Consider the following 15,463-nt stretch of genomic DNA (forward strand, 5'->3'; position numbering starts at 1 on the left):
TCAATAGTCATCCTTTCATCCCATAAATATTTATGGAGCAACTACTATGTGCCGAACATCATTGTACGTGCAGGGATTTAGTGACAAATAATATTGACAGAAAGCTGGGACTCGTGTGTGTGCATGTATATATGTTTATGTATGTGCACAGGAGTATGTGTGTGTGTGTGTGTATATGTGTGTATATACATGTGCATGTATATGGGTATATGTTTATGTGTGTGCATGTGTGTCTATGTGTGTATGAATGTATCTGTGTGTATATGTATGTATATACACACGTGTATGTATATATTCAGTTCAGTTCAGTTGCTCAGTCGTGTCCGACTCTCTGCGACCCCATGAATCGCAGCACGCCAGGCCTCCCTGTCCATCACCAATTCTTGGAGTTTACCCAAACTCATGTATATATTAGGTTGGAACAAAAGTAATTGCAGCCTTGCATTGTTGAATTTTTCTGTTTGATATTGGAATATATTCTTAAATAAATGTGGTTATGTTATACATCATTTTAATGTGCATTTCTTGCTTTATGTTTTTTTTTCGCTAATGACTTATTACTTCCTGTTTTTTAATATTTATTTTAGACCAGGGAATTCATGTTAGACAAAAATCTAATTCAAACGATTTTATTATTTGAGTTCAAAATGGGTCGTAAAGCAGTGGAGACAACTCACAACATCAACAATGCATTTGGCCCAGGAACTGCTAACAAACATACAGTGCCGTGGTGGTTCAAGAAGTTCTGCAAAGGAGATGAGAGCCTTGAAGGTGAGGAGTGCAGTGGCCACCCATTGGAAGCTGACAATGACCAATTGAGAGCTATCATTGAAGTTGATCCTCCTACAACTACAGGAGAAGCTGCGGAAGAACGCAGTGTTGACCATTCTGTGGTTGGTTGGCATTTGAAGCAAATTGGAAAGGTGAAAAAGCTTGATAAGTGGGTGCCTCCTGAGCTGACAGCAAATTTAAAAAATTGTTGTTTTGAAGTGTTGTCTTTGCTTATTCTACCAAACAACAATGTATCATTTCTTGATTGTGACGTGCGATGAAACGTGGATTTTTTACAACAATTGGTGATGACCAGCTTAGTGGATGGAGCAAGAAGAAGTTTCAAAGCACTTCCCAAAGCCAAACTTTCACCAAAAACATGTCATGGTCACTGTTTGGTGGTCTGCTCCCTGTCTGATCTACGACAGCTTTCTGAATCCCAGCGAAACCATTACATCTGAGAAGTAGGCTCAGCAAATTGATGAGATGCACCGAAAACTGCAACACCTGCAGTCAGTATTGGTCAACAGGCTGGGCCCACTTCTTCTCCATGGCAACGGCCGACTGCATGTGACACAACCAAGACTTCAGAAGACGAATGAACAGGGCTACAAAGTTTTGCCTCGTCTGCCATATTCACCTGACCTCTCGCCAACCGACTATCACTTCTTCAAGCATCTGGAAAACTTTTTGCAGGGAAAATGCTTCCATAACTAGTAGGAGGCAGAAAATGCTTTCCAAGAGTTCGTTGAATCCCAAAGCATAGATTTTTACACTATAGGAATAAGCAAACTTATTTCTCATTGGCAAAAATGTGTTGATTTTAATGGTTCCTATTATTTGAGCCTAGTTATAAAGATTTTAAAACTCATGGTCCAAAACTGTGATCACTTTTGTACTAACCCAATATATGTGTGTTCAGGTGTGTGCATGTGTGCATATGTGTATGTGTATATGTGTGTGTGTGTATATCTGTGAGTATGAGGGGGAGTCAGATGGTGACAGGAGTGTTGGGGAAACAATAAAGCCGGGCAGGGACTGGGGGAGTCTGGGGTGCGGGAATTGCTGTTTTTAACTGAAGGATCAGGAAAGGTCTCACAGACAAAGAGGAGGAGGTGAGGGAAGGCAGACCCTCCAAGAGAAGGAACTACGAAGGCAAAAGTCCCCTGAGGACATCGAGGTGGCCAGCAAGTCTGAGGCCAGGGAGTAAAGAGAGCAGCAGGGGATGAGCACAGACGAGTGATGTGAACCACACCCTGCAGGGCCCTGGGGCCATGGCAAGAACTCTGCCTTCTTTCTGAGAGAAGGGTGCCTTGGGGAGGATTTGAGGGGCGAAGGGACTGCATCTCCTCTGGTTCTAACAAGGTGGCCCAGCTGCTGCGTTGAGGACTGATCCTGAGGCGACTGGGATGCTGGTGGGGAGACCACAGCAATGGCCTTGCCGGAGATGGTGGTGGCCTGGGCCCAGGCAGCCGTGGAGATGGTGAGGAAGGGTCAGTTCGTGGGCAGGCTGTGGAATTAGAGTCAGCAGGATTTACGGATGAAATGGTGAAGGCGATGTGAAGACGGAGGCAGAGACTGGAGCAATGCGGCCACAAGCCAAGGAATGCCTGGAGCCACCAGAGCTGGAGGAGGCAAGGAAGGGGCCAGAGTAACTCCAGGGGGAGTGTGGTGGCTGACACTGGCTTTTCGACCCCTGGTTTCAGGAAGAAGTGTGAGACTATATGTTTCTGTTACTTTAAGCTACTCAGTTTGTGGTATTTTGTTATGGCAGCCTCATGGCACCTGAAGTGCCATGGTAAGCACTTGAAAAAATAAATAAATGGATGTGAAATACAAGGAAACAAAGAGAAGGAAATGATTCCAGCCAATTTTTCCCTAAGCAACTGAAGAGAAAGCAGACTGGGGACCTCCCTCGTGGACCATTCGTTAAGATTCTAAGCTTCTACTGCAGGGGGCACGGGTTCGATCCCTGGTCTGGGAAATAAGATCTCACATACACCGTGTGTGACCAAAAACAAAACAAAACAAAACAAAACAAAACGTAAGCAGACTGTGCTATTCGGTACGCTGGGGACAACTCTGCTTTGTCCTCTGTAAACTCAAGTACATGAACAGTGCCCAGCACTTAGGAGGGCTCAACACACTGAGTCAATGGACAGGTGGCAGGGTGCTTAGGAGGGTCTTGGTTAATCTTATTCTTTAGACCTGCAGTCACCTGACCGAGAGAGATACCTCTGTCCTCCGATTGCAAACTCTTCAGTTAAAGACTCTTGAGTTTTTGTGGCTTTTACTAGGTCACTGAGCTTCAATGGAGATGGTTGCTAGAATCTCTTGTAAGCGTTAATCAATGTGCTGCCTTTGCAGAAGCTCACGTTTTCCTTGGTCTGGGGTATGTGCCCAGGGGAATCTTCACATTGTTCTCTGTCACCTGACTGATCACCTACATTTATTGAATGATTATTTTGTGCCAGGAACTGACTGAGCACATTATTTAATATTATTATTAGTTTCATTTAATAGTGAGGAAACTGGCACAGTTTAATTAAGGTTAATTATCTCAACCAAGACCACACAGCTAGGAAGTGGTGGATCTAGACTAAAACCCACGTCTGTGCTTGTGCCCCTGCACTTTATCTTCTCCCTGTCATTTTTAAGGTGTGTTTCCATGGGAACTCGGAAACTCCTGCATTCAGAGGGCAATCGGACCTTTCCAACTCTGAACTTTAATCCCACAGGTCCATTCTCCCGGTTTAAACTGCACTTTTAACTCAACTCCCTTTCAAGCCCCATCCACTGCTCTTGATTTGAAAGCATACATCTTTTAATCCATGAGGTGAATTTCAAGTTCTAGCCTTTGATTAAGGAACACCATCATCTCCCCACACCCTCAAGGTGAGCGACATCATTAATCCAAGGAATCCCCCCAAATTTCAGACACTTGACCAATGATTTCCCAGGACTTGTCTTCTAGTCGTCACGATTTGGTACTTTTTCCCTTTGGCCATACCATGCAACTTGTGGGATCTTAGTTCCCTGACCAGGGATGGAACCTAGATCCCCACAATGAAAGCGCTGTGTCTTAACCACTGGACCGCCAGGGAGTTCCCTGACTTGGGTACTTTTGACTTGGGAGAAGGAAACGTCAGGTGATGAACTGAACCCTAATTTCTTCTCTTTAAAAAAATTATATATTTTTGGCTGTGCTGGGTCTTTGTTGCTGGGCATGGGCTTTCTCTAGTTGTGGTGAGTAGAGGCTACTCTTCATTGCAAAGCACAGGCTTCTCACTGCATGGCTTCTCTTGTTGAGGTGCACAGGCTTCAGCATGTGGCCTTAGTAGTTGTGCCTTGCGGGCTTTTGTTGCTCCAAGGCATGTGGAATCTTTCCGGACCAGGGATCAGACCCATGTTCCCTGCATTGGCAGACAGATTCTTATGCACTGTACCACCAGGAGAGTCCTGAACCCTAATCCCCTGAACATTCATATACATTCTTATCGTTCATTGCAATCTTTTCAACACTGCTTCTTTCCACCAATCTTATTCCATTCTTTTTCTTAACTATCATCTGTTATCGCAAAGAATTTATAAACATCTAAAAGCTGAAAGTGAAAAGTGTCCAATTCTTTGCGACCCCATGGACTATATAGTTCATGGAATTCTCCAGGCCAGAATACCGGAGTGGGTAGCCTTTCCCTTCTCCAGCAGATCTTCCCAACTGAGGGATCAAACCCAGGTCTCCTGCATTGCAGGAGGATTCTTTACCAACTGAGCCACAAGGGAAGCCCTCTAAAAGCTGAGCATTTTCCAAATACTTCATCAAAACTGCCCTAAATTATAGGTGAAATGCTCTATAACAATGTCTACCTAATAACAGCATAGTAAGTTGTGAAAGAGACTTCCAGAAAAACATCTATTTCTGCTTTATTGACTATGCCAAAGCCTTTGACTGTGTGGATCACAATAAACTGTGGAAAATTCTGAAAGAGATGGGAATACCAGACCACCTGACCTGCATCTTGAGAAACCTGTATGCAGGTCAGAAAGCAACAGTTAGAACTGGACATGGAAAAACAAACTGGTTCCAAATAGGAAAAGGAGTACGTCAAGGCTGCATATTGTCGCCCTGCTTATTTAACTTATATGCAGAATACATCATGAGAAACACTGGGCTGGAAGAAGCACAAGCTGGAATCAAGACTGCTGGGAGAAATATCAATCACCTCAGATATGCAGATGACACCACCCTTATGGCAGAAAGTGAAGAGGAACTAAAAAGCCTCTTGACGAAAATGAAAGAGGAGAGTGGAAAAGTTGGCTTAAAGCTCAACATTCAGAAAACGAAGATCATGGCATCTGGTCCCATCATTTCATGGGAAATAGATGGGGAAACAGTGTCAGACTTTATTTTTTTGAGCTCCGAAATCACTGCAGATGGTGACTGCAGCCATGAAATTAAAAGATGCTTACTCCTTGGAAGGAAAGTTATGACCAACCTAGATAGCATGTTCAAAAGCAGAGACATTACTTTGCCAACAAAGGTTCGTCTAGTCAAGGCTATGGTTTTTCCAGTGGTCATGTATGGTTGTAAGAGTTGGACTGTGAAGAAAGCTGAGTGCTGAAGAATTGATGCTTTTGAACTGTGGTGTTGGAGAAGATTCTTGAAAGTCCCTTGGACTGCAAGGAGATCCAACCAGTCCATTCTGAAGATCAGCCCTGGGATTTCTTTGGAAGGAATGATGCTAAAGCTGAAACTCCAATACTTTGGCCACCTCATGCGAAGAGTTGACTCATTGGAAAAGACTTTGATGCTGGGAGGGATTGGGGGCAGGAGAAGGGGACGACAGAGGATGAGATGGCTGGATGGCATCACTGACTTGATGGATGTGAGTCTGAGTGAACTCCGGGAGTTGGTGATGGACAGGGAGGCCTGGCGTGCTGGGATTCATGGGGTCGCAAAGAGTCGGACACGACTGAGCAACTGAACTGAAGTTGTGAAAAGTAATCTTTGTTGCAACTTTTAACAAATCTTAGCCAATTCTTGGGTGCCTGGAAAGCAATTTGAGATTGGGCAGGGTGAAGAGAATGTCTGGCACCATGGCCACTGGACAAACACCTAGAAATCTATGCAGTGGGTTATGGTTTAATCAGATGGGATACGTGTTTGACCCTTGGTCTGGGAAGACCCTAAATGCTGCAAAGCAACGAAGCCTGTGTACCATGACTACTAAGCCTGCTTGCTGCAACTGAAGCCCATGTGTCTAGAGTCCATGCTCTGCAACAAGAGAAGCCACTGCAATGACAAGCCTGTACACTGCAAGGAAGAGTAGCTCCCACTTGCTGCAACTAGAGAAAGCCCTTGCTCAGCAACAAAAACCCAGCACAGCCATAAATAAATAAATAAATAAATTTAAAGCCAATAGGGAGTTTTAAGGGGGGAAAAATTGATGGGGAGCAGGCTTTGAACCTTCTCTCTGGTGGTGGGACTCGTGCTGTGCAGATAAAGTTCTGGGGTCTCCTCCCCAGTCCTGTCTCTTTAGTTTCACTTGTCCTGTGAGGCTGTGAGTAGGTAACTACTCCCAGGTCCTTGTCTGGACTGAGCAGAGGCCCCACCTTCCCCTCCTGGCTCAGCAGCCTTCATGGTCCTCCAAAGTGCCACCAGCAATGGGTCTTGGGGTAACCTGAATGGGTCCTGGAAAATTCTGTAGACAAATGGACCTAAAACCTCAGGTGTCACTGGAAACACAAAACACACACACAGATGGAAGACAGAGGAGACAGGAGAGGGAGCAGAGAGGGTCAAGAATAAGAGATCCATTGGGGCATTTTAAACTACAAAAGTTCCCTATAGAACAGTTAAGACACTGGTACCAGTGTCTGTTGAGCATTACTTCGAAGATGGAAGCAAGACAGTCACTGAAGCTCCACCATGAATGAAATGAAAAGTGCTGTGTTTAACACAGTTTGTATATACATATGTACCCCAAAATGTTTTCTAATCAGAACACAGATAAGCTAAGTGACCAAGTGATTAGGTTATAAAAGATAATCCATATAAGGGTTCAGTGTAAGTTAGTCTGGGAGCCTATTACAATGTAATTTACTTAAAAACTTTAATTCAGAGTTGTCAGTGAACATGGTCGCTACCATTCATTTGGGTCCACTCAATCTCTTTTTTGCGAAGCAGCAAACTTTCATTAGCACGCTGTATATCCCAAAATGTTTTTTATTGGTGAAACTAGTGTCCTGTTGGGGCTTCCCAGGTGGCATTAGTGGTAAAGAACTACAATCCATATCGCCACAAAAGAGTCGGGGTTGGTTAGAACAGCTTATATGACCAGGGTGTAAAAAAGTCTATGAAATCTTCAACTCGAAGAAAGCGTGGCTGAAGCCTGCTTCCTAGTTGGTCTGGTACACTTGCTAATTTAGGAGTACTGCAAAATCTTACCTTAAGAATATTCTGCTTCTACCTCGTGTTTAAATCTCTTATCTGCATTCAGAAGACCTAAAAGGAGGGAGCTGGGACTTCATCCAAGCTTACAGAATAGGATGTCCCAACTGTTTTTGTGCAGCTTTGCTATCAAAGGCTTCCCTGGTGACTCAGACAATACTCTGCCTGCAATGCATGAGACCCGGGTTCGATCCCTGGGTTGGGAAGATCCCCTGGAGAAGGGAATGACAACCCACTCCAGTATTCTTGCCTGGGGAATTCCAAGGACAGAGGAGTCTAGTGAGCTACAGTTCACAGGGTCTCTAAGTCAGACAGGGTTGAAGTGACTAACACTTTTGCTTTCAAATGCAGACTAATATTTCATGTTTAAAGCAGGATTCTAAACACACTTACTCCAGTCGGACAAGATTTCCAGGAGTAGCTCACTCACCAGATCAGACTGGTCACCTTTTCTACCAAATGCAACAGGCTTGGTGACCTTTGAAAACACTCCCAATAGAGGAAGACTCCTGTAGGAGCATTTCTGAAGAATCTTCTTACAGAGGGAATGTCTATAGAAACTACAAGTTGTAAATTATGCTTAGGCTTAGGCCAAGGCTCTGGACCCACTGAGAGCTCAGCTAAGTATGTATGAATGAGAAGACAGGGGTGATGGTGGTTTATGCACACAGAGCAGGCCACACCCACTGTCTGCAAAGCAAAAGTACTAGGCTCTTGGTGGTTCCTAAGGGATCAGTGAATTCTTCAGACTAGAGCTCATCAGTCTCGGCCGGAGGAAATCCACTCTAGGAGGGTGTGTGCACACCTGGCCCACAGGGCTTCAGGTCAGACACACACATTCAACTTTTGTGCACTATCTGTATATCAAGAACAGCTAAACAGGGATACAAAATCATACTCAAGGGTTTCTTTACTCAAGGGTTTCTTTTTGTGAATCATCTCTTTTACTACTGCTGTAAAGGTCTACTGACTATGAGACCCGAAACCTTGAGGGGAGCATCGTTGTAATTTGAGGAGGCTAGCCAAGGCACTACCCACTTGATAGCAACTAAGATTGTTATGTTCTGGACCAGCCTGTCTGAGATTTGAATAATCTCTCTTATTTGAATCTGCTAACCAAGTTATCAAGGCTTGCTGTAGGGTTCCTTAAAGAAGGAACTTCCCAAGCTCATGTATTTATAGAACAATTACTTGACAGAGATGAGTTGAAAATTAAGAGTACTCATCAGAAACAAAGCATTGCTTAGGCATGGTTGAGGTCAATGGGCACAAAGAATTATTTTTATATTATTCTGAGAAACAAAGTCATCTAAACTTGGCTTTGGGATACTGTGACGAATTTAAGGCCATATTTAAAAGCCAAAGAAACTCATAACATTGTTACAAATGACCAGCAAGTCTGCAAACTGCTGCCCCATCTTATGGTCCAACTTAAACCTCTCTCCAGCTCAGCCTGGACCCGGGGCTTCAGTTAACCATGTCTCAGAGAGTGAGCTATTTTGGGTTTTTAAGTGCCTAGTGGAACTTCAAAAAAGAGCACGGAGGGAGTTCCCTGGCGGTTCAGTGGTTAGGTCTCACCGCTTTCACTGCTGGGACCCAGGTTCAATTTCTGGTTGGGGAACTAAGATCCTGCAAGCCGCATGGCAAAGGTTCCCTGATTCCCTGCCCCCTGAAAATAAATGAGCATAGAAAAGCCTGACCCTTGTGCCAGAATTAACACCAACTTTAGCATATAATTCTGGGAAAGTTTCATACCTGGCATTTTACTTATTGCACATGAAATCAATTTTGCATGTTCCTCCAAAAGTGTATCTGCAAATAAGGGAGACATGGCAGCTCTCTCATATATTAAACCCTGATGTGGGGCTTTACGCTACAAAACAGATACACTTGTCAAACAGCTTCTAGCACCCACTCCTGTTACACTTGGATAGTTTTTTACCCATTACTGCACTAACCATATGAGACTCCAGTTACAGTACACTTACCTGTTTTATTGGACACTTTTCAGTGGCTGGGACTTCATTCAGAAGACTGCCTTTTGCCGACCACCTCCTCCCACTATCTTTCCTCTTGACCACCTTTCCTTATATAGCTTTAAAAAGAGCTGAGATTTAGAGAGTCTGTGAGGCTCAAGAGCCATGAAGGGGTCATGCTATGAGGGGCCATCGAGAGAACTCTGTGAACTCCTTTTAACTAATGGCCCACAGACCAGAAAGAAGCTTATTATAAAATCTCTTTGTACGTCATTGAAAATTCAAGTATTGAGAGGGAGAAAACTGGGGGGAGGATAATGGAACAGATGGATTTTTGTATTGCTTCCATAGGTCTAGTAATGGAATCTGCTTTCCTAAACTACATTTCTTTGTGGGTCGTTCATAGGGAAAGGGGCCTTCTCTTATACTGCCTGAATCTAATTATAAATGAAATAAGAATCTACTACATAACCTAGGCTTCAACTCTGTGATTTAAAAAGAAAATAAACAAAAGACTGATACAATCTAAATACAAATCCAAATATTTCACTGTAACCAATCATAGAACTTCTATCTTATGACCATGGTCATAAAAGCATAGGCATTTCTATTTGTTCAAGAGACCTTTAGTATTTTAGAAAACGAAATGAATGAAAACCTGAGGACGTCATGAGGTAGATTCTACTATTTCAGTCAAATTCCAAAATTCTGTTGTTCTCCGTGACTAAATATCCAGGAATGGGAAGCCCATGAACCCCTACAGGAATTACTTCTGGATACTTAAAACACAGTGTATCAGAAATAGAAAAAATATATAGTTTCAACATCCCCTGCAGGTCTTCCTCTTCACTAGTTTTTTTGGGGGGGTGGGGGAGGAAACGTGTTCTATATGAGTCATGACGTTAAATTTCTACCAGAATATCTTGAGCAGAAAGATTTAAATTATTTCCATACAGGAAGTAAAGACAAGCATTGTAGAACACTTATAAACTTCCATGCTAGACACTCACTCAAAACTCAACCAAACCAAAACCTCTCAAAACTCAGGATCTAGTTCTTAGAAACCTGAAGCCATAGCCAAGATAAACAGTGGTATATTGATTTTCTCTCCTCTACATCACAGTCTTTGCAATTATTTTTATTCAGTAATTCCAATAATACGATGTTAATTAAGAAACTAAAGAAAAGGACACAAGAATTTGAAGGGCTTAAATATATTTTTTATATTGATAATCTGTGTCTTTCTACCCTAATACATTATTATTGATTACATACAGGATGAGGTGAGGTATTTGTAAAATATCTGGTAAAAAATAATATACAGTATTCTGTATGAGATGGAATTTTATGAACCTTTAGGTCTTCTGAAGTGTCAAATTGATCATCTAAGTTAAATTAAACTGCCCTGACTGGACTTACAGCTGTTCCCTCAAACCATGTTTAAAAAAAGGATCTTACATTTTCCCAGAATTTGTGCAGAAAAGGGAAAGCACATAATTGACAATTTCTATTTCTCACATCCAAAGTAATGCATTCATACAAAATCAGGACCTTCAAAGTCAAGCATGAAAAGAACAAAAAAACAAAAACAAAAAAAATAGGTTAGAGATATATAATCTCTGAATAATGTTTAGGCTAGTTCACCAACACCAAAGAAATCCAAGTGGCCAACAGTCTTGAAAATGCTTTATTGAAATGTGTGACGTATGTGCAGAAGATGTGTGTGAAAAGACCACAGCTTGAAAACTGGTTTTGGAAACCTCTTAACAACCGATTGAAAAAAAAAAAAAAAAAAAAAATCCTACTGGACTGGACTTCTAGTGTAACCAGAAGCCTGTGTAAAATTTTCCTTGAAAACATTTTCCATCACAGAGACTAAAGAAAACAAAGCTAGGATATCTGGACATTGTTGGAGGCTGAAGTTTCAGAGGAGGAGAAGCCACAGTTTTTTGTTTTGTTTTTTAAAGAAATGTGGGGTGACATCTTTTTTGGTTACATCTGAATGAGCATGGACTTCACAGTTCTCAGGAGAACACCGGAGGGTGCTCGAGTCTGTATGCTTGTTGAAGAAACAGAGAAACACAGATGGGAGGAGAGAGGGGAGACAGAGGGAAGGGCTTGGAGGAGAGAGAGCACTGGAACAAGACATGATTAGGTTAAGTCTAGTTATAAATTTATCAGAAGCTGTGCGCACCTTTTTTAAAAGTCCTAAATTTACATTCCAAAAACTGCCCCCCCGACCCCCAAACCCACTGTCCCTGCCTTGGAGCTACTGTGAAAGTCTATGCACAAAAACTGGAACAGAAAATAAAAAATATCCCAGCCCCTTCAAACCCCAAAACAAACCCAAGAAAGCTGTACATTTTTTTTTTACACATAGGATTAATAATATAGGCATATAGGTGGCATGATTCAATTAAAAGGCTTTACTTTTTATGCTTGAAAAAAAAACCCAATAAATAAAAAGGTGCTAAAGTTAGCATTAAGAATTTGGTTGTAATATATTGACAAAGTCTGGGAAGGCAAATCCTCAAAGCTCCCCTGATACTGATCTGTCTCAGCAAAACTATGAAGCAAATACATAAATAACGCAACATATGATTGAGAAGGTGAGATTTTCAAAAACAAAGACAACATAATCCAGGTTAACTTTGTTGAACAGTGAATAAATGAAATTCATCTACACCTGAATAGAACATATTTAACAATTGAAAAAAATTTTCAACAACCACAAAAAGAACTTTTTCAACAAAGAGAACAAGACTTGTTTTCAGGACACACAGACGCCTGCAGCAGATTCCCACAGCAGCTGTACTGGTGTATCTTCTATGGATGAGTTAGACAGGCTGAGCTCCACACGGAAGATGACTGACAGGGCGACGGGACAGCCACACAGGGCGGAGCGACACCGGCTACGACCCCAGGTCCACTGCAGAGCTGGCTTGTGCGTAGGAGGCACACAAAGAAAGGTGATTCAGGCAGACATTATTCAAAAGCTACTTTGTCAAGGAACTCTTTTTGCCTCGTAACCATTGAATAATGTTTGGGAAAGCTTTGGGCTTTTATGTTTGTTTTAAGTTTTACTCCTTGTATTTAAATTTCTTAAATAACAAGGTCACTAAAACTCATGCACGCTGCAAAAAACCTCATGCAGTAGTTAAGGTAAACCATCCAAGCAGTTTTTATTCATTAATATTCATAAATACACACAGCAGCTTCATTAGAGATTTCCATTTTCCTCTTCAGTTTGAATGTGGAGTATTACGAGAGCCTTCTGCATGTCAGGGTGCAGGAAGCAGAGATCACCCCTGCACTGCTACCTACATTTACCTGCTAGAAGTAAAAATTAGTTAAGTGGAAATGATTATCATATATATTTTCTCTCTTCCTTTTTGAATGTACACAATGTAACAAGAGTGACAGACCTGAAATTACAATCACCAAACAAACCCAAGATAGTTGTTGTCCACTTTCATTGGCAAATACAGCACAGAGGACATTGTCTGCGAATTGGGATGTCATCAAAGAGGAGGTGGTGGAGGCTCATTTCCTTTATTACTCTCTTTTAAATTTAGGTTTTCTAAAGCAACATCTAAAGGCATAATATCTACACAGCCCATAGCACCAAAATCTGCCATTTCCCCCCGTTCATCCTCGTCTGAGGACGAGCTCTCTTCGCGCACTAAAGTGGACAGAAGGAGCTCTTGGACAAAGAGGCTGCGGTCTGCGCGCTCACTTTCCATGGACTGGCGCTCTGTTTCAGACATTTTAGGATCATTCAACCTGCGTAAATTAAAAAGAAAAGATCTCATTGGTAAAAAGTCAAGGAACAATGGCATGGTCAGTTTCTACAATGTCGTACATTATGCGAGCTCCACGGAGTCTAAGACATATTACTGGAACACCTTGCTCTAATTTACCTCCTTAATTATGTGGCTGTGAATTACCCACGCTGGTAACAATGCTGTTACCCTGAGGTGCAAATCAATGCTTTAATTAGATTCAATGAGAAAAAACACATTGGGATTTCTCATACTCCCTATAGAGGAAACTGGGGTGAAAAACCTAGGAAAACAAAATTTCTAACAGATTAGATGCTTGGGCAAGTAGTAATTTCCTTAACCGGAATTTCAAGAGTTGGTAATAAAAAGAGGAAAAGTAGCAACACTGGTCCCCAAAACAAAATCTATAGCGACTAGAATAGTCAACTGAAAATAAATCCTAGTTCTCTTGGCCTGTCTCTATCATTTCTACCTAATTCTTCCAAAATAAAGATATGTCCAGGAGCACGAGAGGGCAAACACACATGTACAAGCAGACACATGCATGAGCATGTAAGTGTGCACCTACGCTCTCCTACCAAGGACCTTGTAACAAAGCTGACCTGAGACTTATAATGGCCCACTACGCTCAACAGACACGTACACTTCTGAGACCTGTGTCATGCTGGGAAACCTGGTTCATCAACATGGAGACAGGACAGATATTAGCACGTTCGTATTACCAACCTATTAAATGACTTATGCAATATCCTGGTTAGTTTCATTGCTAATTTTATTTATCTACATTTTTTAGTGTCCAAGAAAGAAAGGGAAACTGACTGAAGCACTGGGGTAGGAAAAGTATCAAACAGGAAGATGGTAACAGCGAGGGGAGGTCCAGCAGGCACGCGTGACCCCCAGGGGCAGCCAGGTGCACTTGGAGCCCATGCTCACCTGCTCCCAGCACCTGTTCTCTGCAGTCCCACCTAGGCTGGAAGGCATGGGGGCATCTCAAAGTAGCAATGGAGGAGATGTGCTGGACACTCACTATGGGCTTCAGTGTTTTTTGTATGGATAATCTCTTCTAATCCTACAAATTAGGTTTCATTATTATCAATTTATGGGAAGAAGAAACTGAAGAGGTTAAGTGACGCTCAAAAATCTCACAGCTATCAAGTTCAAACCACTCAACCATTAGATTAATGGCTCAGAAAACAAAAGATCTAAATTTCAGAACTGTAAGAACACAAAAGGCTCTGGAAAGTAACGACATTAGATCCACACACCAAAGGAAATGACTGATGACATTTATAATTAAAACCAAGTTCAGGATACAAGAGAGTATATACTGAAAGAGGAGACTGAGCAATAGGCTATATATTCTCAATCAAAACTTTGAAACTGCTAAGAAATGAAGTACATTCCACATTCTCAGTTTTGGAAAAAGCCTTAAAGAGAAAAATAAACTGAAGTGAAACCCATTATAAGGAGAAAAGATGCAGGGACAATTATTTACATAGCAAACAGGCAAACTAGAAACATGCAGGCTAAGGCCCCCCCAACCTTTGGAAATCATGTAATTCTTATATTACAGTTTTGATCTTTAAGAAATAACTGAGAATATTTCACTCCTGAAGGGGCGGGGGAGATAAAAACAGCACTAAGGCTAGATTTCCTGGTGGGCCAATCTTCATCTGGGATCTGGAAGTAATTGCAAAGCTTGTAAGAAGCGTCAGCTTGGGGGTGAGCAAAACTAGCTGGCTCCATTGCCAAGAGACTGGAATCTGACACAGGCACTTGCACAGTTGGTTTCTGAAAGGTCCACCACTGTTAGATCCCAGAGAAACTGTTGCAGCATCAATTCTAAGACAACGGGAACAGGAATGGCTCCCAAACAGACCAAAGACAAGGCTTGAGCCCCACACGGATCACATTACAGCTGTGGGCCAATGACAAGGATTTCCACTTCGAAATGTCACAGCCATTCTCCTGGGCTTGAAGATTCTCAGTGTGCACATTTATGTATTTGCAGTTGGAAGATACTCAACAGCAGATAAACTATTTTTGTTACTTAGTTTTGCCCAAACTTATTTCCCAGGAAAAAAACTTGAACATAAATAACTGCTTTCATTTCTTAGAGTATACAAAGTTCCAGGGAATATTTTGGAGGAAATGCGGCCTTGGATAAACCTTATGAGTCAGAATTAATGTCACAATGAAAGATGTAGAAAGTGGTCTATCAATTGCTAGGTACTATGCAATGCACGGTATCAGATGACAGAAAGGGGCGTTCCAGAAGCTACCACCAGGATCTAAGGAGAGCACTCAGAGGCCACCGTACTGTTCCCTGGTTGCTGGCGTGGGGTTGGTGCAGAATAATTGCACAGAGAAAAGTCTCAGATCAAGCTCACTGAGGCTGGAGCTCCAAAAACAAAATAAAACCCAAGTGGAATAGAGGTGGAAGATGTCTCTTCCGAAGGGCAGTGGGACAGGATATCCATTCC

General features: G+C 42.2%; 1 protein-coding gene across 1 annotated transcript in view; it reads right to left on the reverse strand.

The window, feature by feature from the left end:
* Window positions 1–10,867: 10,867 nt before the first annotated feature.
* KCMF1 (potassium channel modulatory factor 1) overlaps window positions 10,868–15,463 on the reverse strand; it is a 79,059-nt gene continuing 74,463 nt past the window's right edge. Inside the window, exon 7 of the mRNA XM_070798836.1 lies at window positions 10,868–12,981. Coding sequence (XP_070654937.1) covers window positions 12,720–12,981 — 262 coding nt within the window. The 3' untranslated portion in view covers window positions 10,868–12,719. The remainder of the gene's footprint in view (window positions 12,982–15,463) is intronic.

Source organism: Bos indicus, chromosome 11 (genome assembly GCF_029378745.1).
Source record: "Bos indicus isolate NIAB-ARS_2022 breed Sahiwal x Tharparkar chromosome 11, NIAB-ARS_B.indTharparkar_mat_pri_1.0, whole genome shotgun sequence".
Taxonomy (NCBI): Eukaryota; Metazoa; Chordata; class Mammalia; order Artiodactyla; family Bovidae; genus Bos; species Bos indicus.